At 46.2% G+C, this 26,361-nt stretch overlaps 1 protein-coding gene across 2 annotated transcripts in view; it reads right to left on the reverse strand.

The window, feature by feature from the left end:
* Positions 1 to 3,351: 3,351 nt before the first annotated feature.
* CCNI (cyclin I) overlaps positions 3,352 to 26,361 on the reverse strand; it is a 69,800-nt gene continuing 46,790 nt past the window's right edge. For both annotated transcript variants that reach the window (XM_063135293.1, XM_063135294.1), the window contains exons 3-7: positions 16,712 to 16,846; positions 12,298 to 12,372; positions 7,587 to 7,727; positions 6,267 to 6,497; positions 3,352 to 5,278 (exon numbers count right to left, since the gene is read on the reverse strand). In XM_063135293.1, the coding sequence (XP_062991363.1) occupies positions 4,820 to 5,278; positions 6,267 to 6,497; positions 7,587 to 7,727; positions 12,298 to 12,372; positions 16,712 to 16,846 (1,041 nt within the window). In that variant the 3' untranslated portion in view covers positions 3,352 to 4,819. The remainder of the gene's footprint in view (positions 5,279 to 6,266; positions 6,498 to 7,586; positions 7,728 to 12,297; positions 12,373 to 16,711; positions 16,847 to 26,361) is intronic.

Genomic DNA, 26,361 nt, shown 5'->3' on the forward strand with positions numbered 1-26,361 from the left:
ACCCCTTCCTTCTCATCTATACCATTCCAGGCACAGCTGCCTTCCTCTCTAAGCCTCGCTGTCTCTTCTTAACAGCAAGGGATCGCTTACCCTTTGCATTCTTGAGTCACTACGGCGGCGGGGGCTTGGCGATATTCCCAGTTCCCCGAGACGAAGAACGCAGGCTTTGCCCTGATGGATCAGACCAAAGTCCACCTAAACCAGCACTTGGCACACAATAGCATTCTGGGAGCTCTTAAGCCGGCCCTGCCGGTAATCCCCTTTCCCTATTGTTCCCCTCTGACATCTGGTATTCAGAGGCATCCTGTCTCCACGAAGGAGACAGTGACTGGATTCGCACGATCGCCGCATTATTTAAGCCATGGTGGGGTTGCAGTGCGTGCCAGGTGGCGTTTGGATATTCAACCTGTGACTGCGGCTTCCTATGTCATCTGAACCCGGTGACGGTAGGCTGTTGCCATGGTTAAGAAACCACCCAGAACCCATGGGCTGTTTTATGGTTTGAGGTGGTTTGTTAACCATGGCAACAACCCACCTTCGCTGGGTTCAGCTGACACAAGCCACATTTGTGGCTTGAATATTCAGAATGGCTGCACATGTGCACCGCAGCCTTCTGTAAATGAAATCATCCATGGTGGGCTATTTAATCATGTGAACCAGGCCCAGTAGCTACTGGTCATGATGGCTATATATGACCTCCAGTAACGGAGTCAGTATTCCTCTGAATAACAACTGCTAGGGAACACAAACAGGAAGGTGCTACTGCAATACTCAAGATGAGGCCCTGGTTAGGCCTCATCTTGAGTATTGCGTCCAGTTCTGGGCATCACACTTCAAGAAGGATGCAGACAAGCTGGGGCGTGTTCAGAGGAGGGCAACAAAGATGATCAGGGGTCTGGAAACAAAGCTCTGAGGAGAGACTGAAAGAACTGGGCATGTTTAGCAGGGACAAGAGAAGATTGAGGGGAGACATGACAGCATTCTTCAAATACTTGAAAGGTTGTCACACAGAGGAGGGCCAGGATCTCTTCTTGATCATCCCAGTGTAGGACACGGAATAATGGGCTGAAGTTACAGGAAGCCAGATTCTGGCTGGACATCGGGAAAAACTTCCTGACTGTTAGAGCAGTATGACAATGGAACCGGTTGCCTAGGGAGGTTGTGGGTTCTCCCACACTAGAGGCCTTCAGGAGGCAGTTGGACAGCCATCTGTCAGTTATGCTTTGGGGCATATTCCTGCATTGAGCAGGGGATTGGACTTGATGGCCTTATAGGCTCCTTCCAACTCTACTATTCTATGATTCTATTATTCATTCATGCCCTACATGTAGACATCCCATGGGCATCGGGTTGGCTACCGTGTGAACAGAGCGTTGGAGTAGAGAGGACTTTGGTCTGATTCAGCTCAGCTCTTATGAAGATTCTGATTAGCAAAGAACTGTTGATATTTTTAATTCTCTTTCCTTTGAGTGTGTCTTCTCTTAGACTACTGGCCAAGACCGTCTGTTCAGGTCATGGGGGACAAAAGGAGTACTTTGTAAAATTTGTACATGCCAAAACTTGAGAACCTAGCAGTCGAAATAGTGTAATTTCTTCCCGGTCTACCAATAGTTAAAATACTGTGTTTTGCCTTTCACCTCCTGTCCCCTTTCCAAATAAAATTAATTTCTCAGTCTGAAATCATTTGGAGTAAGATACAGGTGAGCGGGACCACAGGAGGGCGCTAGAGGCCGACATCATTGTAACAATGTGTGTTTAGTTGCCATTTCCTGGGTTCCTGGTGTCTGTTTGCACACTCAGAACAAGCATGTCTTGGAGAAACAAGACTTCAAAAGCTGCAATCTTCTCAGATAACTGGGTATAGGATTGCAATCATGCTTCTGGCTTCCTCTCTGTGGGTAGAAAGAAGGCTTTGAATAAAACAGGAATTCCCGCTATAAAGCGCTCCGTTCTAGGGGAAGAAAGAGACTGAAGAATGGCTTGCATTGGGAGGAAATTATATCCATCTATCTGGCTGCAGGACTAGAATAATGAGGAGGGGCCCATAACTCAGCAGTGGCTGAGTGTTTGGTTCCCCGGGGGCAACTCCTGGCTTTTCCAATTAAAATATCCCAGCGTCTCTTACTGACCCTTTTCAGATGACATGCTAAGCCTAGTGTGGTTAAGTATTTTGAGCTAAACGTTATGGCTTAAGTGTGTCGTGTGAACCATTCCTAACCATGGCAGCTGCATAACCAGGGCTGAAACATGCTCACTAACCATTTGTTGAAAAAGGATTAGGTGACCCTATGGAAAGGAGGACAGGGCTCCTGTATCTTTAAAAGTTGTATAAAGAGGGGGATTCATTTGCATGTATGTAGCACCTGGTGAAAACCCCTCTTCATCACAACAGGTAAAGCTGCAGGAGTTATAATTAGAGTGACCAGATACAAAAGAGGGCAGGGCTCCTGCAGCTTTAACTGCTGTGATAAAGAGGGAGTTTCACCAGGTGCTGCATGTATACAAATGACAAAATAAGCCAAAGGCAAGGGCGGAACCAAGGAATCTTCTACAATATTATTAGTAAAAGGTTTATTAACGTGCCAGGTGCCTACGCGTTTCAAACGCGGTTGCATTCGTCTTCAGGGCTTTATGAAATTAGTGCAGTTGTCTGCAGAAGCTGCTAGGCACTAACGTTATAAAGCCTTCAAGAAGAACGCAATCGCGTTCGAAACGCGTAGGCACCTGGCACTTTAATAAACCTTTTACTAATAATATTATTGTAGAAGATTCCTTGGTTTCGCCCTTGCCTTTGGCTTATTTTTTTGCTCCCCTACAGGGTTTTCCTTCTTTTCGCACTTGTATACAAATGACACCTGCTGGAATCCCCTTCTCTATACAACTTTTAAAGACGCAGGAGCCCTGTCCTCCTTTCCATAGGGTCACCCTACCTAACCATGGTTTAGCGTGTGGTCTGAACAGGCCCAAAATTTCATACCATAAATGCTGGCGATGATGTGGTTGCGGAAGCTGGGAAGGACCTTGCTGGCAACCTTGATGAGTCCCTGAGCTAAATGGGCTCCTTGTTCTAAGTCTGTTTAAGGTGGATTCATCTGTTCCTAAGTGTTTTCATAAAAAAAAAAAAATAGCATATAAATAGGAAACCTTGGATGAGTGGACAAAGCACATTGCAAAGTGAGAATACTTCCTTCCACTTCCTTGGCTTAAAAAGAAACATAAGAATGGGAGTTGAATCCACAAATAGGAGTAGCTAAAGAATAGGGAACTCAATCCATTCGGTGGAATCCCCCCCCCGCCCCCCCAACACACACTTTTGCCCAGTAATCTGAAACAAATACAAGACTCACAAGCTAAAGGACAACATGTTTTGTTTTTATTGCTACCAGAAGGCTTTCCTCAGGATGACCACTGAATGCAATACCTTCCAAAGGGTCGTGAAGGGAGCTTTAAAATCAAGGAGAGATTATTTTAAGAAGCCGAGCTTTAAACAGTGAAGTACAAGATCTTCAAAGGCCTTTTTTTTTTGCCCCTGCTTCATGTTAAAAAGTTACATGAACGTAAAAGTTGAAGGAGTAGAGGGGAGGGGGCAGAAGGAGAATAGGGGGAGAAATCCGTGCCGAGCATGTACACAAAATGAAAACTCAGGATTATAAAGCTGCCCTAGCACACACACACCAGCACTGTCACCATCAGCTAAGTTTTTGTTTAATTACATCTTGCATTTGATGCATATGTTCATTAAAGCTTATGTGCGTGTAAAATCACATTAAACAAAAGTGTTATCATTTGGTTTCGTCAGTCTTAACGGCAGTCACAAAGATTGCTTTCCACTTTTCTATAAAATTAAAAATGCTCATTCTTTCCCCTGCAGATTAACTGTCCAAAACGAAATGCAAACACTCTCTAATACAGCCTTCCTAACCTGGGGCGCTCCAGATGTGTTGGACTACAACTCCCAGAATGCCCCAGCCTGGCTGGGGCATTCTGGGAGATGTAGTCTAACACATCTGAAGCGCCCCAGGTTGAGGAAGGCTGCTCTAATACGTTTTCAGGTGTCCAACGGCACGGTTCTGTTTTTGGATGCGAGAGTCACAAGCATCCTTTTGTTTTTTTCTTCTTCTTTTTTAAACTTGCTCATTTTAAATGCAGATCTAGTTTTAGATATCACATTTAAAACACCAAAGTGCTAAATGACAGAAAACAAGAGGAGGGGGGGGGGGAGTTCCCGTTTTCTTTGCAGAGAAAGGAAATGAAGGGAACGCTACTCAATTAAAAGTGCAACAATACAGGAAGTCATGCACTAGACGTCCAGAAAGCTAAAAAAGAAAAAGAAAAAAAGGAACGATCGGTTAAAGAGAGTTCTCCGACTGAAGGAAACTCAGAAGAAGAAGAGGTGATGAAGCTAGAAATTTGGAAAGGGCTTTGCACACTTAGTGTGAACTCTCCAATATGATGGACTGGGGGGGGGGTGACAATACAACAACAACAGATTGAAAGAGTGGAGCGGACAACACTAGAAAAAACAATTTTTTGCTACTTTTTTTTTGTTTGGTTTTGGGGTCTTTTTTTTTTTAAGAGGTTTTTTTTATACTTTTTTTGGTTTTTAAGTATTTAAAAATCATAGCTGAACTATAATTAGCCGCACAAGTAAAGGCGGGGAGAGGGCAGGGACTCTTTTAAAAGGATAACTGAGCTCCCTTCCACTTAACCCTGTAAGGTACAGCCTTCAATCTGCTGGCCCGAAAGGCCAAGGGTTGCCCGGTGACGCGCATGCGCGATGTCGCCACTTCTGCTCCGCAGGTGCCGTGCAGACCCCCGACTACATGACGGAAACGGGCCGCAGCGGAGGGCAAGGGGAGACGCTCCCTTCTTGCCGCGCGACGTCCGCGCTGCAGGCGGAGGCGGCCTTGCTTTCCGGGGCCGCCCCCTCCGGAGCGTTCTCCTCGTTATAGAGCCGCTTGATCCCGTCGTAGAAGTCGTCCACCTCCATCTCTTCCACTTTGCGCTTGGCCGTGGCTTGTTTGCACCGGCTGGGCGCCGGCCGGCGCTGGTAGAGCCCCACGGAGCCTTGGGTTGGCACTTCTGGTTTGCTCCTGGCCTTGGAATCCGGGCCCGGGACGGAGGAGGGGCGGAATGGGAAGGCTCCCGCGTGGCAGGTCACCAGGTTGTGCTTGAGGGGGCTGTAGACGTAGACGGAGTTGGGCAGCAGGGGAGGCTGCAGAGGGGAAAGGTGCTGTGCCACGAGCTCCCGGCAGTGGATCAGCTGGGAGCTGTCCATCTGGATGCGAGGAGAGAAGCAGAGAGAAGAGCATCAGGAAGCAGGCATCAGGGAAACGAGCCGCTGCAGAGCTGCCTTTGCCGAAACAGGGCGGGGCCGCGGTTCAACAGCAGAGCACCAGCATGGGACGCAGACAGCCCGGAGGTCAATCCGCAGCATCTCCAGGCAGGGCTGGAAGAACTACTGTCTGAAACCCCGGAGAGCCGCGTCTGCCAGTTGGTGTCGAACATGCTGGGCGAGATGAAGCGGAGTCTGGTGGCTCCGATGTCAGTGGGGTGGTGAAGGCGCTCCGGGTTTCAGTCGGAACTCTAAAAGAGCTCTCCAAGGTGCAACCGCTGATGTTGGAGCCACCAGCCTCCACAGCCACCAATGGTCTAAGGCAGCTTTGAAGGATCCCATGGAACTAGACCGCCAATGCGCGGATTGCTTGATTACCACCTGTCCCAAGGTGATGAGCCTCGGTTGGGTCTTCTTTGAAGGAGACGAAGGGTTGAGTTGGATAGTTTGAGCAGTTCTAGGTTGTCGTTGGGACTTCCATCAAAGGAGGCAGGGAAGAGCTATTCCCACAAAGAATCCTGTTCTCTCACTGCTAGGCCTAGAGATTGTTCCCCCACCCCACTCCCATCCTGTGCAGCAAGGTAATTTTAGACCCAGTCTCCTATGACGTCTGAGGAGCAAACGACACACGTTACATTATATTAAATTGCCCTGAAGAAGGACCTGGATGTGGTCTGAAACCCGTTGGAACAGTCTCCATTGTTTTCATCGAATTAAACATCCTTTTAGTCTACCTCTTTGCTTGTGGTTATTTTAGTCATTTGGGGAGCTCCTGGCCCCATCCTGCCGCCCACCCCACCCCGGACTCCCTAGCAAAAAAGCTCCCGTCTCTGCAAACTCCCGGGCAGGCACCTCAAATGAAAGAGCAGCTCCTCCCTTTGAACCTGGCTTCCATGGTCTTGGGCTGCCCAATGAGGCACACCAGGCCTACCTGTGCCTTCTGGAGCAGTTCGATGATGAGGGCGAGCCAATCAGGGATAAGTTTCTCCACTTCCAGGCTGACGATGGCCAAGGCCAGCATGGAACCCTTGAACTGAAGGAGCTGGTAGCAGGCCAGGCAGTGCAGCAGCTGCTTGGTGAGCAGAGCCACGTGCTGGGATGGGTTCACCTTGGGTAAGGTGGTCAGCAGCTGAGGCCTGGTTGACAAGGCGACCGCATGGAACTGGATTGGAGGGTTGGGGAAACAACAGGATCATGTCACTCAAAAGGGAGCACTTCCAAGCCACCTCCAAACCAGATGTTTTGGCCTGCAACTCCCATGATTGCTTATCATAGAATCATAGAATAGCAGAGTTGGAAGGGACCTACAAGGCCATCGAGTCCAACCCCCTGCTCAATGCAGGAATCCACCCTAAAGCATAACACTGGTTATGCATAACACTGGTTAGGCTGGCAAAGGCTGATGGCAGTTGCAAGCCAAAACATCTGGAGGGCCACAAGTTACCCGTTCCTTCTTTAAACCAATTTAGCCAGAGAGTCTGTTTTGGGAAGCCACTGCCAGGTTTTTTTGCTAGAGATTTCTAGCCCTTCAGCACACACATACCCACCCACCCAAATCCTTAGGGTTCCTTGCTTGTGAGCCGCAATAGCCAAAGGGGGTCTAAAGCCATTTTAAGTTCCAAAGGCATGTCCTAGTCACAAGGGAGTTTGGGGTTTCTGATTTTATGTCAAATAGATCATTTCACAGACGCGTTCCTTTAAGACGTTCTGTGCACAGAAAAGTGGATTCTGCAACCTGTCTAAATTCTGCCAATTCTGCCTACTTCCTTCTGCGGGAAGGGGCAAAGAAAGCTACACAGAATCAAAATCCTTCCTTCTTTCCTGGCTTCTGACATTTTTACCAGGCATAGCCCACACATTTTGACATCTAGTTCTATAACTTTTAAGAACTAGAAATCCTCCTTGAAGGAAAAAAAGAAAGCTGAGATTCTCAGGCTAATGAATTCTGTGCTAAATACCAGTTACTACATTTGCAAGGTAGTATTGTTGAAGCTGTTATAGATCATGTTTGGCTTTAATTAACTCAATCTCAAATGCTCAGGTTAGGTAATAATACATCTGAGCATACGTCAAATAGTTGGGCCTGAAGGCACTGGCTACTCCCTGACCCAGTTTTGAAGTTCAGCACTCTGGATGGGGTCCACTCTCTCCCATCACCACAATTCCTCCCTCCCCGCCATCAAAAAATACATCTTGCTCTCTCCCTCACAGCCGCCAACTAAGGATCACAGGCAAAGGCAGGAATAATTACAATGTGAAGAAAATCCAGTGGTGTGGCGGTGTGAAGGTCCCAGTTCAATTTGTCGAGAATGATCTTCTCCATTCTGCGAATTTCAGCTGGAGAACAGCCGCAAAAGCTGTCTCTGGCCAACACCTTCAGCACTGGAATCTTCTGTAAAAATTGAAGCAGAAAAGCAAATAAGGGATGAAAAATGGCCTTGAACTGGCACTTCAAAAGCACGACGGGGTCAGGAGGCGGTCCCATCCTATGCGGACGTAGACCGGTAGTCCATCTAGGCTAGCACGGTATTTCTTGGCATTGGCTCTCCAGGATTGCAACAGAACTCGGTGTTCGAGGTGGATGTTTTACTTAGAATCATAGAATAGCAGAGTTGGAAGGGGCCTACAAGGCCATCGAGTCCAACCCCCTGCTCAATGCAGGAATCCACCCTAAAGCATCCCTGACAGATGGTTGTCCAGCTGCCTCTTGAAGGCCTCTAGTGTGGGAGAGCCCACAACCTCCCTAGGTAACTGATTCCATTGTCGTACTGCTCTAACAGTCAGGAAGTTTTTCCTGATATCCAGCTAGAATCTGGCTTCCTTTAACTTGAGTCCATTATTCCGTGTCCTGCACTCTGGGAGGATCGAGAAGAGATCCTGGCCCTCCTCTGTGTGACTACCTTTTAAGTCTTTGAAGAGTGCTATCATGTCTCCCCTCAATCTTCTCTTCTCAGGCTAAACATGCCCAGTTCTTTCAGTCTCTCTTCATAGGGCTTTGTTTCCAGACCCCTGATCATCCTGGTTGCCCTCCTCTGAACACGCTGCAGCTTGTCTGTGTCCTTCTTGAATTGTGGAGCCCAGAACTGGACACAATACTCTAGATGAGGCCTAACCAGGGCCGAATAGAGAGGAACCAGTACCTCACGTGATTAGGAAGCTATACTTCTATTAATGCAGCCCAAAATAGCATTAATTCTCTACTCTTTACTACTTGAGCCCTCTTCTGAGCCAGGGGCAAAAGGGGGTGCCAGCAACAACCCAACTCATAGCCGGTATTATCCACCCAGCAGGGTTTGAGACTTGTCCTCCATCAGGGACTTCAGTCAAGATAGCAAGAGAACAAAGTGTGTGACGTGAAACGAGATCATTGTTGCAACGTAGCCAAATTACATAATCTAAAATGTATTATTATTATTATTATTATTATTATTATTATTATTAATAATAATAATCTTTGCAAATGGCCCCCAAATTTTGAGCTATTGGGGTGTAAAGAAATATAATAAATGAAAGAATGAAAATGACATCATCATAAACATTAATAATAATAATAATTCTTAGACTGCATTCCTATGCATGTTTAGACAGATGTTTATGGATTATTATTATTTTATTATTATTTATTTATATAGCACCATCGATGTACATGGTGCTGTACAGATAACACAGTAAATAGCAAGACCCTGCCGCATAGGCTGTGTAGCAGAAAGTATAAGCAGAGGATGGCGGTGGGGTGGGGGGCAGTGCCACGGAGGGCTGCTACATCCGTGCCCGTATCTTTCACTCCTCCAGTTCAATCACCCGCTGCTGTCCAAAGACCTCCAGTTTCCTCAAACGACTCCAGCAATCCTCATAGAATCAAAGAATAGTAGAGTTGGAAGGGGCCTATAAGGCCATCGAGTCCAACCCTCTGCTCATTGCAGGAATCTACCTTAAAGCATACAGATGGCTGTCCAGCTGCCTCTTGAATGCCTCTAGTGTGGGAGAGCCCACAGCCTCCCTAGGTAACTGGTTCCATTGTCGTACTGCTCTAACAGTCAGGAAGTTTTTTCCTGATGTCCAGCCCGAATCTGGCTTCCTGTAACTTGAGCCCATTATTCCATGTCCTGCACTCTGGGATGATCAAGAAGAGATCCTGGCCGTTCCTCAGAACGGTCTCCAACTGCCAGGTGATGCCTCCTCTCTTACTTCTACCAAGTAGTCGTACATCAAAAATTCCCTCTTCCGTGAAGCCTTTGCATAGCTTGCTGGGTCCCATGCTCAACTGCAGACTTTGCCCATTTGGCACTAGGGATGTCAGAGGAAACCACCGTCATCTACTCAGCCCCTGGACTTCGGCTGGCTTCCCTGCAAGCTGGCCCAACTCGTTCTGCAGATTTCCTTGTCTTTTGTAAACAGAAAGTTGCACGAATTCTGGCCAAAATTTGCACAAATTAAACAATCTGTGGCCGAAATTTGCATGAATTACAAAAATTCCAGCTGAAATTTGTGCAACTCTCTATTTATTGGGGGGGGGGGGGGGAACGGTTCTGGTTTTTGGGGAAAGCCTGTGGGTTGGCTCTTAAATGCAAGCCGAGCTGGGTGGGCAGCAGGAATCCATTGGACCCAAAAAAGGCTACATTTGCAAACAACGGACATCCTTACCTGGCATCCTCCAAATACACTGGTCTACAACTCCCACTACAAGACCTGTACTGTATAAAATGCCACGAGCATTGATGCCACCACATTAATAATAGTAGTATCTATTGCTACTACTACTAATAGCAGGAGGAAGAGAAAGAGGGGGAGAGCCAGACACCCTAGATGGAGCCAGACAGCTCCAGCTCACACCTGCCATGTTTGTGGCCACCAGGGGGAGCCACAGCAGCAGGTCTGGCACCCTTCATTAGGCCTACATACAACTCCAGCGGGGGGCCTCCAGCTACCAATAGCCCTTCTTTGAGACCACCAGAGGAAGAGGAAGTAGTAGCAGCTCCTCCACTTTGCTCAGATCCAGCAAAATTATTACTTGCTGAACTTTGCCACAAAGAACTGGTGCATGAGCTCGTTTAATTTCCTCTTCCCTCCTCATCCTCTTTTCCTTATGTACTTACATCCTTCAGATTGAAAGCAACCCTGAAAGCAGGGACTGTCTTATGGCTGATCTTTGTAAGCTGTTCTGGGAGTCTTTTTTGGCCAAAGAGTCAAAAACGCTTTAGTGAAACAAAAATTTAATAGTAGTAGCAGTCACTGTAGCTGGCATTTTGCAAGATAAGCTTCTGTCAATGCCCCTAATCTGAGTCTGCTTCAAGTGGGGAACAGGCCATGAAGCAACTTCAGCCCCACACTCCGTCCTCTCCACGACTTGGGCTTGCTCTGCGTCAGCATGCTGGCCGTGGTTACGTGGTGGACTGCAAGTCCCAAGGGGAAGGTAAAAATGTAGCTTTCCTGGGTGTGGAGTATAGTACATTCACCCAGGTTCAAATCCCTGCTCAGGCGAGAAGCGCAGTGAGCGGTCTGGGAAAAGTTACCAGCCTCCACTCGCAAACAGGAGTTATTGCGAGGATAACTGAAAACGTCAACAAAAGATTTTCCAAGTAGCTCTTTCTGTCCTAAGTCTGTTGTACTGAGTGGGCTTACTAAGTGTTGGAACAAAAGAAGAGGAAATCCTTCTCGTTCAACAACCATCCAGGAAGGGATGGAGCAGAAGAAATGGCAGTTTCGGTCTCAATTTGCCAGTTGGCCCATAGGGTGACCCTATGGAAAGGAGGACAGGGCTCCTGTATCTTCAACAGTTGCATAGAAAAGAGAATTTCAGCAGGTATCATTTGTATAGAGAGAGAACCTTGGGAAATCCCCTCTTCATCACAACAGTTAAAGCTGCAGGAGCAATACTAGAGTGGCCAGATTTAAAAGAGGGCAGGGCACCTGCAGCTTTAACTGTTGTGATGAAGAGGGAATTTCACCAGGTTCCCCATATATACAAATGACACCTGCTGAAATTTCCTTTTCAATACAACTGTTACAGGAGCCCAGTCCTCCTTTTCATAGGGTCACCCTATTGGCCCACAAACCCAAAACAGGGCTCCAAAACCACCAGGTGGAAGGGGAGAGACGACGCACCACCATCCCTACTGTGCCAAATTAATGCAACAACAGAAGCAAACGCGTCCTCACTCCCGCCTCGGCCAGCAGTGGTGATCTCAAACGGGTTACTGCAGCTTCGTAAGGTAGGAGTCTAATTTAACAACACCCTTCCTCTGGCACCCTTTAGGCCAGGGCTGGAGAGCCTCTTTCAGCCCATGCGCTGAATTCAATTTTGGAGAAGCTCTCAGAGGCCACACTAGGGTGACCCTATGGAAAGGAGGACAGGGCTCCTGCATCTTTATCAGTTGCATTGAAATGGGACTTTCAGATGTCCTTTGTATGCATGCAGCACCTGGTGAAATGCCCTCTTCATCGCAACAGTTAAAGCTACAGGAGCCCTGCCCTTTCGACCAGATGCAAAAGAAGACAGAGCTCCTGCAGCTTTAATAGTTGTGATGAAGAGGGAATTTCACCAGGTGCTGTATGCTTACAAATTGACACCTGCTGAAATCCCCTTTTCTGTTCAACTGTTAAAGATACAGGAGCCCTGTCCTCCTTTTCATAGGGTCACCCAAGGCCACACTCAATGGTGGGCCGAAAGGAAAATGGGTGAGGCCCAAAATTCCAAAAAGTACCACCACATTTTAACTCAAAGCTCTTAAGCTAAAGCCTTGGGAGAGGCATTTCAACCTTTCAGAATGGGAAAAAATGGTACAAAAGCCAGGAAGCTACCAAACGCTTGTTGGTTGGGGGCAAAGTCGTGGGGCCTAGGGAAGGGTGTGCAGCTGTCTGAGAACCCTAAGACGGTGAGAGAGGAGCCCCATGAAGGCTTGATTTGTCCCCCTGAGGTTCCCCACCCCTGCTTTAGGGGGGAGGAGGAGAAGAAGACGTACCTCATCTTCCTCAATGGTCTTGGCAGCGAGAAAGAAGCAGCTGATCGCAATACAGTTCAAGTACTTTGGACGGGCCTGCAATGTAAGGAGGAGAAATCAGGAGAGGGGAGTGCAAACCACGTGCTGGCTAGGGATGCTGAGAGCTGTACCCCAACGTATCTGGGGGGGCCCAGGTTGGAGGAGGCTGGTCTAACACCACAGCTCACCGCGACAGAGTGAACCTATCTGTACACTATGCTCATCGTCTAAGCTCCTCCCTCCAGGTGCCTCCTCCAAAGGAGGCTGGCAACACGGAACAGGGCCTTCTCGGTGGTGCCCCCCCCCCAATTATGGAATGAACTCTGCAGAGAGTCCTGCCTGGCGCCAATATTGTTGCCTTTTTGGTGCCAAGCACTTGGCAGCACAGGGCAGGTTTTTAATTCAGGTCATGGGATGTTGTGTAGATATGTATGTGTGTGCATGTGTTTATTCTAATACTGTATCGTTAATAATAATAATAATAATAATAATAATAATAATAATATATTTATTTGTTACCCGCCTCTCCCTCTGGATTGAGGCGGGGTACAACACAAATAAAAACACCAATTTTGTATTGTTAAGAGTTTTAATTTTTGTAAACCGCCCAGACAGCTTTGGCTATTGGGTGGCATAGAAATGCAGTAAATGAAATGAAATGAAAATAGTTGGATGCCAATTGTCATAAACCAGGATCCATGGACTTGACTGCTCTCTTTCTTCCTAGCTGTTTGCAGGAAGCCACAGCAAAGGTGTGCATGTGTGTGTATACTCCATTTCAGAAAGCAAACCTAGAATCCACCAAGATGATGATTATAATTGGCACCCAGTGCGGCTCAAGAATACTGGGGCTGGAGTGGAGGCAGTGGCTCAATCCTAACAAGAAAGGATTACTGAGAAAGTAAATGGAGGGAGGCCAAATGAAAGAATGGGCATCATGACAGATCACAGCATATCTGGGCCACTGCTCAAATTAAAGGGTGGAAAAGTAGAAGGCCCTGAACTAAATCCAGAAGTGCTAACTCTCCTATAACCTTCTAAAACAGGGGCGGGGAATGCGTGGTCCTGCAGAAGTTTTCCCAGATACACAGGGCTTGTTCAGACAACACACTAAGCTGTGGTTAGGCTGCTAACCCTTTGCAGCAAATGCTAGTGAGCGCATTTAAACTGTGATTGTGTAGCCACCAAGGTTTAGGAATGGTTCACATGACACACTAAGCCATAATGTTTAGCTCAAAATGCTTAACCATCGTGGCTTAGCGTGTCGTCTGAACAGGGTCATAGTCAATGGTGAGAGCTGACCAGAATTGTAGGCCAACATCTGGAGGGCCCACATGTTCCCTGTCCTGAAGCCAATAAAAGGGGTAATCCCAAAAGGTAAGGGGGCTAGGCCCACTCTGACACAGACACACACAGCCTTTGACCTGGTTTGCATGATCATGGCAGGCGTAAGTTCTGGGTGGCTTGTTAGCCACAGGTTTGCACAACACAACAAGCTGTGCTTTCAAAGGTAATTATGCTAATCCCCAAAACAGCACATATAGGGAGGGGAAATAAGCCACCATGGTGTATTTCCCCTCCATGATCATGAAAAACCAGTCCTGGCCCAAAATGGCAACTAGGACATAAATCAAAAGTAAGCATTGATGGCGGGCAGAGAAACCTTGGGAAGTTAGAAGAAAGGAGGTTAGCTAGCTCCCTTCCTTCCTGGCCACCTTATGCACCACAAATGTTTCAGAAAGGAACAGGCTGGTAGAAAGTTTGTGGACTTATTTTCAAGGCTGCAGCAGCTGACATGGGGACCTGCTGAATATGAAGACAGACCAAAGGCCCAACGATTCTAGACTGTCGGCCCAGCTTCACCCTATGCTTCAGAAACGGTATTAGGATGGTAAGGAGCAGGTGGGTGCCTGAAAAATACAGGTAATAACCCTCAGTGAGGGAAACTTGAGTCGGAGACGGGTGGGCATGCGTAAGAGAAGGTCCTCTTTGAGCAGGAGGATCTGTCTGTCTGCCTCTCTCACACACAATTCTTCTAGCATAGGTCTGAAAACATCAAAGAATGAAAGAGAGAGAGAGGAAGGAAGGAAGGAAGGAAGGAAGGAAGGAAGGAAGGAAGGAAGGAAAAGCCTTATTCACCGTGGTTAAAGCTGTGGTTTAAGGTGTCTTCTGAACACGACCTGGCATTCTTGCTTAACCACCATGGTTAAAGCCATGGTTTAAGGTGTCTTCTTCTAAACAGGCCCAAAGAAACAGAAAGAAGAGAAAATGAAGCTCTCTTATGCTGAGCCAGGCACATCTAACTCAGTGATGTTTGTTCAGTCAGGCAGTAGCCCCTGATTTTCACAATCCCTTCACCAAAGAAGCTGGGGATTGAACTTGGACCTTCCTGCATGCAAATAAGGAACGGCAACCATGAATTGAACACTGGAAATACAAGGAAACTTCTAGGCAGGAAGGAATTAAGTGTCTCATGATGCTCGTCTCTTCTTATCTGCACATATATGATCCTTCGGAATATAACAATGATAAAGGGATTCCAGGAATGCTGTGGGGACCGGAGCCATAAAAATAGAGAGAGAAAGATTTTGAGTGAGCAAAACTCCATCTTTAGCCTGAAATCGTTGGGAGATTAAAGCCTGCCAGATGGTAGAGCCCTGGATCTACAGCACGCTGTGCAGCAAAGATTACTTGATGAGATTGGTAAAAAAAGAAGAAGACAGGTTGCAGGGTTAAACAGATATTTATAGACTGACATTTAACACTCACTGGTATGAACCTCAAACCTGCCTTCATGCATGGCATTTTGGGGCTCAATGTTGTATTATTTTACTGTGTTCTACTGCTTGTCCATGGCTTTGGTATTATTATTTTATAATGAAAAGCAGGTTTAAAATGTCTTAAATAAATAAATAATTGTGGGAGGAGATGGACGAAGGAGGGACATAATAGAGGTCTATTAATTTATGAATGGTATTGAGACAGCAAAGAAAGAAAACACTGAACTAGGCCTATTCATTGAAACCAATTGGCAATGGTGTTTTTTTTTAAATTATTATTATTATTATTATTATTATTATTATTATTATTATTATTAGACAGAAGAAAGTACTAGTTCACACAAGACACAATGGATTTACGGAATTCACCACCATCGCAAGATAGCTTTTAAAAAGATCTGGAAAAAAAAACCTACAGAAAATAGGTTCAACAAGGTTTACTTCACTTCTGGAACAAAGTGCTGGTATTGAGCTTTAAAGCCCTAAATTGTTTGAGACCATGTTGAATGAAGGACTCCCTTCAACGAAGCTGTCCAGGCCTTAAGATCAGCCACAGAAGTCATTTGTAGATCATGAAGGTAAGGGTGCGAGAAACAGGAGCTTGTCAGTGGTGGCCCACATCTATGGAACTCCCTCCCAAGGGAGGCAAGTTTGGTTCCTTCCCTGTTTGTTTTTAAGGGTGCAATCCTATGCATGTTTAGGAAGGAAAAGACCTCCTACAGCTCCCAGCATTCCCTAGCATGGCTGGCTAGGGAATGCTGGGAGATGTAGGACTTTTTCTGTCTAAACATGCATAGGATTGCACCCTAAGCAGAGTTTAAAACCCTTTATATTTCCATCGGGCTTAGGTTAGAATGATGGGCTGGATCTTAAGGTGTGGTTGCTTTCTGTTTTTAATACTGTGATAATGTTTGTTTTGTTCATCTGTTGGTCTGGTTCAGGAATGGTTTTAGGCTGGTATTTTAGTATAAAACTTTAGGTACTGATTTGATTTTAAAATGTTTGATGATACTGATTGACCCTGTTCAGAGGATGCACTAAGCCAAGGTGGTTAAGCATTTTGAGCTAAGCATTATGGCTTAGCATGTTGTGTGAACCATTCCTAACCATGGTGGCTACATAACCTTGGTTTAAACACACTAACCATTTGCTGCAAAATTATTATTATTATTTATTTATTTATTTATTTATATAGCGCCATCAATGTACATGGTGCTGTACAGAGTAAAACAATAAAATAGCAAAAGGGTTAGCGACTGAACCATGGCTTAGTGTACTGTCTGAAGAGGCCCATTATCAGCTACCTTGGGAAAATGTTTGGAAAGGTGCATATAAATCCTTAAATAACCTTGGGAACATGTTTGGAAAGGTGGCATAAAAATCCTTAAATAACAAGCAAACAAATAACTGACAAGTAAATGGAGTTCAGATGTTAAATATACCAGACACAGGGGCAGGTTGATGCTTTACACAGAGGACTTGGGGTGAAATCAGAGTTTCGTGAGAGTGGCAGAAGACAGAGCCTGGGTAAAAAGAGGGAAGGGGCGAAATCCAGGGAGAAGGGAGAAGCAAATGACTTTGTGAAAGCGGTTGAGTTGGGTCTATAGATCCCTTACCTTCACTGCAGCTAAAAACCTGTCCAAGAGACTGACAGCCAGGGCCAGCGTTTCTGGATAAAGGTGGAACTGGCACTTCAGTTTGGCCAGCCACTGAATCACTTCATCCCGCTGGGTTGGAGAAATGCCTATATCCTGCAGAGGAACAAAACAAACAGGAAAACCCCAATGAGAACGCCATGTAGCTTCAAACACACATGCAGAAAGAGAAATACCGCAAGTCACCAGCCTTTTCCCAATCCCCTGCCCTCCAAGATGTGTTGGGCGAACTCCCACCAGCCCCAGCCAGCTGCTGGGAGTTGTGATCCAAAAGATCTGGAGGGGACCGGGTTGGGAAAGCAGGTGTACAGAATGTCAACGTAAGCCCAAGGGCCACTTCAAACATTTGCTTATTTGTTGGATTTGCAGAACGTCAGTGGGGCAGTCAGAACTCGAAAGGAGTTTCTCCAAGGTGCTTTGCATCCCCTCACCCTGCTTCACACCTTGGATAGCTCCTGTTCAGTCCTGACTGAAACCTGAGGGCTTTCTCCGCTGTGGCACCCCGGTTGTGGAATGAGCTCCCCAGAGAGGTCCGCCTGGCGCCTACACTGTACTGCTTTCGTCGCCAGCTGAAGACCTTTTTATTCACTCAGTATTTTAACACTTAATTTTAACTTAAATTTAAATTATACTGTTTTAACTCTGTATTTTAACCTTATATCAATTTTGCTGCGTGGTTTTATCCTGGTTGTGCTTTTTATATTGTATTTTGTATTTGTGTTTTTACTTGTTGGTTGTTTTATGATGGTTTTAATTTTTGTGAACCGCCCAGAGAGCTTTGTCTATTGGGCGGTATAAAAATGTAATAAATAAATAAATAAACCTGGAGTGGATTCACCGCTCCACTGACATCGGAGCTACTAGCCTCCACTGTATACCACCCAAGAATGCTACAACGATAAAGCCAAAGCAACAGTGGCAAAATAACCACCCACAAAGTTACAAGAGAAGTACCAAAATAATACAATATTAAATGTTTTAAATATATAAATATTTAAATTATATTTATATATTTAAAACATTTAATAGTGAAATTAATAATCAGAGCAACAGGATAAAGATTATATGTCTGCTTGAAGAGGGAAGTCTTCACCTGGCATCTAAGGGCTTTGCTAGACCTGCTGGGATAAGCCGGCAGGGAGGCGGGGTGACGGCGCGCTAACTTTAAAGCGCGCTGCCCAGCCTCCTAGACGGCCGACGCGTAGGGACGACGCAAGCCCTGCAGCATCGGCCATGTTTTTTTTTTTTTTAAAGGGGCCATGTGGGGCCCGAAGCCGCCGGAGAAGGTAAGGGTTTTTTTTATTTAAGCCCCCCCATCCGCTCTCCCTCGCCGTCACCCGTTCGTCGCCCTCCGCCCCCCCTCACCGTCTCCCGGTCGTTGCCCTCTGCCATCCCCTCACCATCTCCCGATCGTCGCCCTCTGCCATCCCCTCGCCGTCTCCCAGTCGTCGCCCTCTGCCCCCCCTTGCCGTCTCCCGGTCGTCGCCCTCCGCCATCCCCTCTCCTGCCGGTCCAGCCTTCCCTCCCCCATCTCCCCCCCCGGATCACACCCCCCCCGGCACGATGGGCACAGCGCTCGTATGAGCGCTGTGCCAGGTCCGTGGCTTTTCACGGCTACTCGCGAGTAAGCGAGTAGCCGCAAAAAGCCACGGACCTTCCTAGACGTTTCGCAGCCCCAGCCTGAGGCCGGGGCTGTGAAAAAGGCGCGCCATAAGCGACTTCGCTTATGGCGCGTTACAGAAGGCCTCAGTGCGGCCTGGCGCCGGATTCCCCTGTGCGTCATCTGGACGCACAGCAGGGAAACCGGCCCACAAAGTGCGCTAAGGCCTCGTCTAGGAAGGCCCTAAATGTATTCAATGAAGACAGCACACGGCTTTTCCTGAGAAGGAAGGCTCTTTCCTTGTTAACCATTCTTCGCAATCCAATGAGGGTGACGGCACCCAGAGAAGACATTACGGTGTTCCCACATTGAAGAATAAGCATGCAACCAATGTGGAGTTTCATGCCAGACAATTTACACATTGCACTTTCATATCCCGCCAATTAAATGACGTTCTCGATGAGGCTTACATGGCAACGAGGGAGAGCGCCTTCTCAGTGGCTGCCCCCTGACGGAGGAATGATTTCCCCGCTGCGGGTCTGCCCAGCGCCAACACTGTCACTTTTTCAGTGCTAGGTTAAGACTGTCCTCTATTCTCAGGTGTTTGACGGCACAAGATGCGGGTTTTAAGGTCAGTGGTTCATTAGATCCCAGTATCTCATTGTATCTCAACTATAGCATCTCCCCTATGAGATAAGGTTATATCAACTGGGATTGTTTCACTTGGAAAAAAGGAGGCAAAGGGGAGACATGATAGAGGTGTACAAAATTATGCATGGTATGGAGAATGTGGATAGGGAGACATTTTTCTCCCTCTCTCAAAATACTAGATCCCAGGGTCATCCCATGAAGTGGACTGGTGGGAGATCCAGAACAAATAAAAGGAAGTAAGCCTGTGTGCACCAGTTGCTGGGGAACATGGGTGTGAGGGTGCGGTTACACCATGTCCTGCTTGTTCATCCCTGGTTAACAGCTGGTTGGCCACTGTGTGAACAGAGTGCTGGACTAGATGGACCCTTGGTCTGATCCAGCAGGGCTCTTCTTATGTTCTTATTTTGAGATGTTTACATTGTTTTTAAATTAAGTTTTTATATTATTTTTGTGAGCTGCCCAGAGAGCTTTGGCTATTGGGTGGTAAAGAAATAAAATAAAATATTTAATCAAATAGACAAGAGTTACTATGGAGGGGGCAAAAGCGTATACAAGCTAAACTCATCCACCTGTCTCCTCTCTCCCAGTCTTCAGATGTTTCAACAGCCACTCTGCTTCTGAATCTCTGGGCATTTCTTAGAGGAAATGAACCCAGCCCAGAAACGGCTGCCAGAGTACACAGATGTTAGTTCCTCCACGGGATACAAATAAATATAATAATAATAATGTTCCAACCACCACATATTTCACTAAGTCTGCATAAGGTGGGAAGCTGCAGCCAATGTTGGCTTCCCACCATGTGAGAATGCACTGAGATGCAAGCATATACAAGCATCCCACATGATGATCTATACAGAGGTTGCATGATGATTGCTAAAGGGATGTACTTTCAGTGTAGGAATTCTGCAATGTTTGATCTAGCCCTAAAACATGAGCTTACACGGAGGGAGGGCACACCTACAGTTAAGGGGGGGTGCATATCTACACCACACTAAAGATGTGTACAAACTGACAAGAACACATGGATGTAACTCTCCCAGCACATCAGACACAGCCCAGGAAAAGGTTAGATCTTTTAAGCCCCCGTTTATGTCAATTGATAGGCTGTATAATTCTCTCATTGAATTCCACGGACTTTAATGGGCTTTGCTTGGGTTGGATTGTGCTGCAGTATTTATATAGCACTTTCCCAAAATATTAAACTACGGTTCCACCAAAATAGAATGACAATTGCTTTCGAGAAAGCCCAGTTAAGACAGAGGCATTCAGTCCACCCAAATACAAGTCAGCCAGCCTTTTAAAGGAGCAGTACTGCTGTGAAAACCACAGAACGCCCAATGAGGCCGCAAACGCTCAATCTGCTTTTCAAAAAATCTCATCTGACGGCGAGGCCGTGACCCCTGACTTGAATTAATTTCTTTCAAAAGCTTCCATTATGGCTATTTATCTGGGGGTAACTGGAGACCTTCTCTTTCGAGTCGGGCTGAGAAGAGATCTCGCTGTGGGAATGAAAAACAACCCTTAGAGCTTGGACGAACTTCAGGCGTCCCACGGAAACTGCAAAAAGCAACAGGTAATTTATATGGTTGGGCTTTTATTTGAAGGGACAAGTATTATTGCTACTGAAGTCATTCCTTGGCACAGCTCTTAAGAACTCCTTGTCCCAGAACAAGATGCCCTTTGGAAAGATTCCCAATTTCCTGCAGCAGCCACCTCTAAACCAGGTACAGCTTTCTTTCCACCTCTCATTACTTCAGCTCCTCTGTGCCTCAATAGAATCATAGAATAGTAGAGTTGGAAGGGGTCTATAAGGCCATCGAGTCCAACCCCCTGCTCAATGCAGGAATCCAACCTAAAGCATCCCTGTCAGATGTTTGTCCAGCTGCTTCTTGAATGCCTCTAGTGTGGGAGAGCCCACAATAGTTTCTTCTCATTTCCAAAACGTGAGCCCCTGCCAAAGGAAGTGAGGCAGGTGGCTACCAGGAGGAGGGCCTTCTCTGCTGTGGCACTCCGGCTGTAGAATGAGCTCCCTAAGGAGGTTCGCTTGGCACCTACATTATATGCCTTTATTCTCCCAGCATTTTAACAGTCTATAAATAAATTTTAACTTGGTGTTTTAAATTTGTAATTTTGCATTGCTGCTGTTTTTATCTGGTTGAGCTTTTATATTGTATTTTATATTATGGTTTTATACTGTTGTTTTATACTTTGAATAGTTTTAATTTTTGTGAACCGCCCAGAGAGCTCCAGCTATTGGGCGGTATAGAAATGTAATAAATAAATAAATAATCAAACAAACATGGTTTTGTGGATTTCAAAAGGAAGCTAACCATGTGTGTTTACTCAGCCCTTAATTTCTTGTGCTTTAATGTTTACTATTGTTCCCAATAACAACCATCAGTTAATCCAATTGCATATTATTGCCTTATGATCTGCCACATGCAAAGAAGACTGGGCTTTATGATTAAGTTACTGCAAATAGGGCGCAATCGAATGTTCCCTGGAAACCAAGTGAACCAGGGGCCACGTAATATTTTGGATTCCCCCTCCTGAGGCCATAGACACTGTTATGATCTCAGGAGGTGGAATCCAATATCGAAAGAACCGTGGCAATATCGAAAGAACCGTGTTGTTCCCCGCCTCGATCCGATCGGAGAAGCAGGTAAGAAGTAAATTATAATTCTTATTCTTATTCTTATTCTTATTATTGGGGTTGAAAAGCAGGTGTTCCAATGGGTGGGGAAGGAGTGGGGAGAGGAGAGGCCGGGAACTGCAGAATCCTACAGCCTCTCTATCATTTGTCCCTGACCACTGTCAGTAAGGGCATATCTACATCTTCGGGCTATCCAGGCCATGGGGGGGGAGGATCCCGGGCTTTCCCACTTCTGGGATCGTCCCCCAGTGTGCACACGCCAGCGTGACATTCAGGAGGGACGCTCCTGTGCCAGGTTTTTGGTGTTGTTGTTGTTTTTTAAAAAAAGCAGGAGCTGGTCACGCAACTGCACAGGAGCAATCCTGTACAAAATGTAAGTTAAAAAGGCCAAACAAACCCCAAACTCAGCACCGAAAAGTGCCAGTAGCCATCCTGGGGATGGTGAAACTGCTGCCCCCCACCCCCGGTACAGAGACACCCCCCCCATGCAGTTCCGTGCCCATTTGCAAATCTGCACTACTCGCAGGTAGGAGGGAGACCCGGGAGCCTGCCCCACACCACCCATGGTCCTTGGGGTTGTCCCGGGACAGTGGGAAATACCGGGATAAATGCCGTACATTTTATGCCGGGGAAAGTGAGAGATCGTCCCCAGTTGACCCCAGGATCAGCTGTGTGTCATTTGGACTCACAGGGACGACTTCAAGCTGACTCTAGGATAAATGAATGTAGACATACCCTAAATGAGCTAAATGGGTTCAGAAGACCTTCTAGATGTTTGAGGGAGGAGGAACAGGAGGCAAAATCGCCTCTGTTGTTCCTTGTGGTCTGCAGACATCACCTGACAGGAAACAGGGTTATGTTCTTCTTTTTGTTGTCTTTATTTTGTTAACTTTATTTCAAAATAAAATAAAATTTCACACAGGAGGGGGGAGGACAGCAATAACCTGTAATACAATCTCATATTTTATATTATATTGGTGTCACTGCCAGATTCATCCTACATGTATATAGTAATAGGAAACACATTCTCTGAATGTGGATCCTTATGTAGCCAATACCGCACCACCCATGCACAAAAAGGAGATATCAGCAGGATTGGGAAAGGCCCAAGGTTTGCAGGACTGCAAAAAAATCCTTCCAGAGGATGCATCTAAAAGGAGGCAAAAACTGCTCAATGAGGACTGGGCATGGAATGCTGACTGACTTCTTGGGGAGGAGGAGAGGAGAATGGAATGGAGTTTCCTCAAAGAGGGCATGGCTGGCATAGAGAGTATGTTTGAATCGTTTCTTCGGATAGGGGAAAAAGTTTACATTTTATTTGTTAGCCTTTGACCACTGTAAGCTCGACCCAACACTTGTACTGAACTCTTATAAACCAGGGAATTTCCCCCCTAGTTTTTCAAATTCTTCTCCACACTCCTTAAGTGTAACATGCTTTGCTGGCTGGGCAGTGGGGCATGCTGGGAGTTTTTGAACTTTTTCTGACTAAACATGCATAAAGTTCTCTATTTAACCTCTTACTGATTGTATTCCAAACAGTGACTGTTATTGCTGTTGCTGCTACAACTACTACTACTACTACTAATAATAATAATAATAATGCCCTTTTCATTTCAAGATATTATGCCGGCTTCTTTTTTAGGACAGGAAGAGGGAGTGGCTCTCATGTCCCTGCCTCAACCTAACCACACATATATGGTTCTGTGAATTCCATAAAGATTTATCCAGCTGTTTATGTGTTTTGGCTCCTAGAGGAGTTAAGCATCAATAGCCTTGGTGCAGGGCCATCTACAGTTCATTATGTTCAAACTGAAAACCAGTGAGATCTGCCACAGCAAACTATGTTAACCCATAACTCCTTGGCATTTCCTTAAACTAAGACTAATGCTTCATTAAATAAACTAACTCAACTGTAGTTTTCCCACTCAAATACAGATTTTCCACAAAAACCCGAAAGGCCACATCAAACACGACCATTTTCCTATGTGTGCATTCCCCCATGTAAATGAGAGCTACGGCAGCACACTAGCTAGGACGCTGAGCCCGAATGAACCAGGAAGCTGCAGGTGCAAATCTCACCTCTGCCCCTGGGTCAGGTAGTTTAAGTAAGCCATTATCCTCAGCCTGGGGGAAAATAATACTGACCAGCCTTACAGGCCTGTTTTAAAGATGGCCGAAGTGCTCGGAACACTCAAGAAACCAGTATATAAATTTTGAAAATTATTATTAGGATCCATGGTGAAATATAGACGTGTGGGTTCATCCCATGGGATGGTGCTCCTATGACGTGTGCACTTTTCCCTGCCAGGAAATGTTGTCTGTGTGTGAGAAGTTCCACAGCATGGACTGAAGGCACAAGATGCAGCAACCTTGCGGAAGCAAAGCCCATCTGGGATGGGTCAGTGCCTGGTTGGGAGATTGCCTGGGAATATTTCATAAGAACATAAGAAATGCCATGCTGGATCAGACAAGGGTCCATCTAGTCCAGCACTCTGTTCACACAGTGGCCAACCAGCCATCGGCCAGGGATGAACAAGCAGGACATGGTGCAACAGCACCCTCCCACCCATGTTCCCCAGCAACTGGTGCTCACAGGCTTATTGCCTTGAATACTGGAGATAGCACACAACCATCAGGGCTAGTAGCCATTGATAACTGTGAAAGCACCGACCTTATACAGAAGGCCTTGCCTAGCACACCCTTCTCAACCCAAGCACTACCTCTTGAAAAGCCCGAGGAAAGGGTAAAAACAACACAACCTCTCCCCTATATGTGAGGGAACAAGGTAAAGGGTTTTGGCAAATAAGTTCTATTACTGAGGTACGGAACAGCAAGTATATTTTTAGATGTTTTTACACTGTGTAATATAGCAGGTAATCACTCCGAGCTGACACGTGGTTTGTGGTAACAGATCACAAAGCAAAGTTTATTGAAATTTAACAAATCTTTAGTATTTCAATTTAAATCAAACCTGCGTATTTTTATATTCAAAATAACAATCCCAAGTCCCTTAAAATTTTCACTCCTCACATCGAACATTCTCACGAAGCACAAGCTAGACTAAAACTCCTAGACTAAAACCAAACTTTCCACCAAACAAACAAAACTCACTAAAACTATCTCCTCAGCCAACCTATTTATACTCCTCCCTTCCCCTCTCTCACTGCATCACTAGCCACACCCACTCAGTCAAACATTCTGCACTCACTAGACATACAAACCCCAGACATACCTAAGGGACAGAAAGGTGGGTATCGCCACAACAGCCTTTGCCTCCAGGAATTTATCCAACCCCCTTTTGACGCCATCCAGATTGGTGGCCATCACCACATCCTGTGGCAGTGAGTTCCATAATTTAACTATGCGCTGTGTGAAGAAGTTCTTCCTTTTATTTGTCCTGGATCTCCCACCAATCAGTACATGGGATGACCCCGGGTTCTAGTATTTTGAGAGAGGGAGTAAAATGTCTCCCTGTCCACATTCTCCATATGTATGCTGTCTTAAGTTCCAGGGTAAAATAAAGGCATGACAACAACAACAACAACAACATCAACATAAAAATAGCCCTAACTCTCATTTGCATAGTCAGTACTCCAAGAGAAAATTAAGCTGTTAAGCAGGATATCTAAGGTGTGTGTGAGAGAGAGTGGGAGAGAAAGAGACCGAGAGAATGAGAATTAAGGAAGGCATCTAAGAAATGAGTGGGGAAGAGAAAGCCCTTGGAGGCTAGAATCCTCCACATGTGCCCCTGTGGGGTTTCGGACCCCCTGGGACAAACTGAACATCATGGACTGGTTGGCCAAGATTCAGCATCTGGCCAGACAGAAGGAAATCAAAGGACCCGGTATGGGAACACAGCTGCCCCACCTGAACTCTGACCCAGATGTAGGGCCTTCCCTGACCCTACCATACAAGCCACACTGTTTTCGTGTACGTTAAAGAAATGCAACTGATCTGCTCTTGTTTGAATGAGATATTCTCATTTAACTTAGAGAGGCCCTGAAATGTTTCACTGGAAAGTTTCAAAATACAAAACTCACAGAGGTTTTGACCATGAGCGGAGTGGAAAATTTCTGTCCTAAGAAAGCTTTCCCCCGCATCCCGCCTCACTCCCTGAAATTATGTGCCCCTGGGAGAGGAACAGAATCCCAGGCCTAAATACAGCCCTTGCTGCCGCTGCTTTTAAAAATGTTCTGTCCTGCTTGTACCCGAAGACTTGGCCTGCTGAAATATTTACATTCAGCTGCCTGGCACTGCAGAGAACGACTTCCCCTCAGGTGATTTTTGAAACCTGCTGAACCAGAGTGTTAGCTGGAGCAGTGAGATGCCAGTCAAATGTGTTTCGCCTTAACCATCCATGACCAGAGCTTTTGGAATCTCTTGCGCAGGATAAAACGCTGCTTGCAAAGAGAGAAGAGTCTTAGGGTGACCACATGGAAAGGAGGACAGGGCTCCTGTATCTTTGACAGTTGCATTGAAAAGGTGTCATATGTATGCATGCAGCACCTGGTGAAATTCCCTCTTCATCTCAACAGTTAAAGCTGCAGGAGCCCTGTCCTGTTCTGTATCTGGTCACTTTAGTACAGCTCCTGCAGCTTTCAGCAGGTGCTGCATGCATACAAATGACACCTGCTAGAATTCCCTTTTCTATGCAATTGTTAAAGATACAGGAGCCCTGTCCTCCTTTTCATCTGGTCACCCTAGAAG

This window comes from Elgaria multicarinata, chromosome 10 (genome assembly GCF_023053635.1).
Source record: "Elgaria multicarinata webbii isolate HBS135686 ecotype San Diego chromosome 10, rElgMul1.1.pri, whole genome shotgun sequence".
NCBI lineage: Eukaryota > Metazoa > Chordata > Lepidosauria > Squamata > Anguidae > Elgaria > Elgaria multicarinata.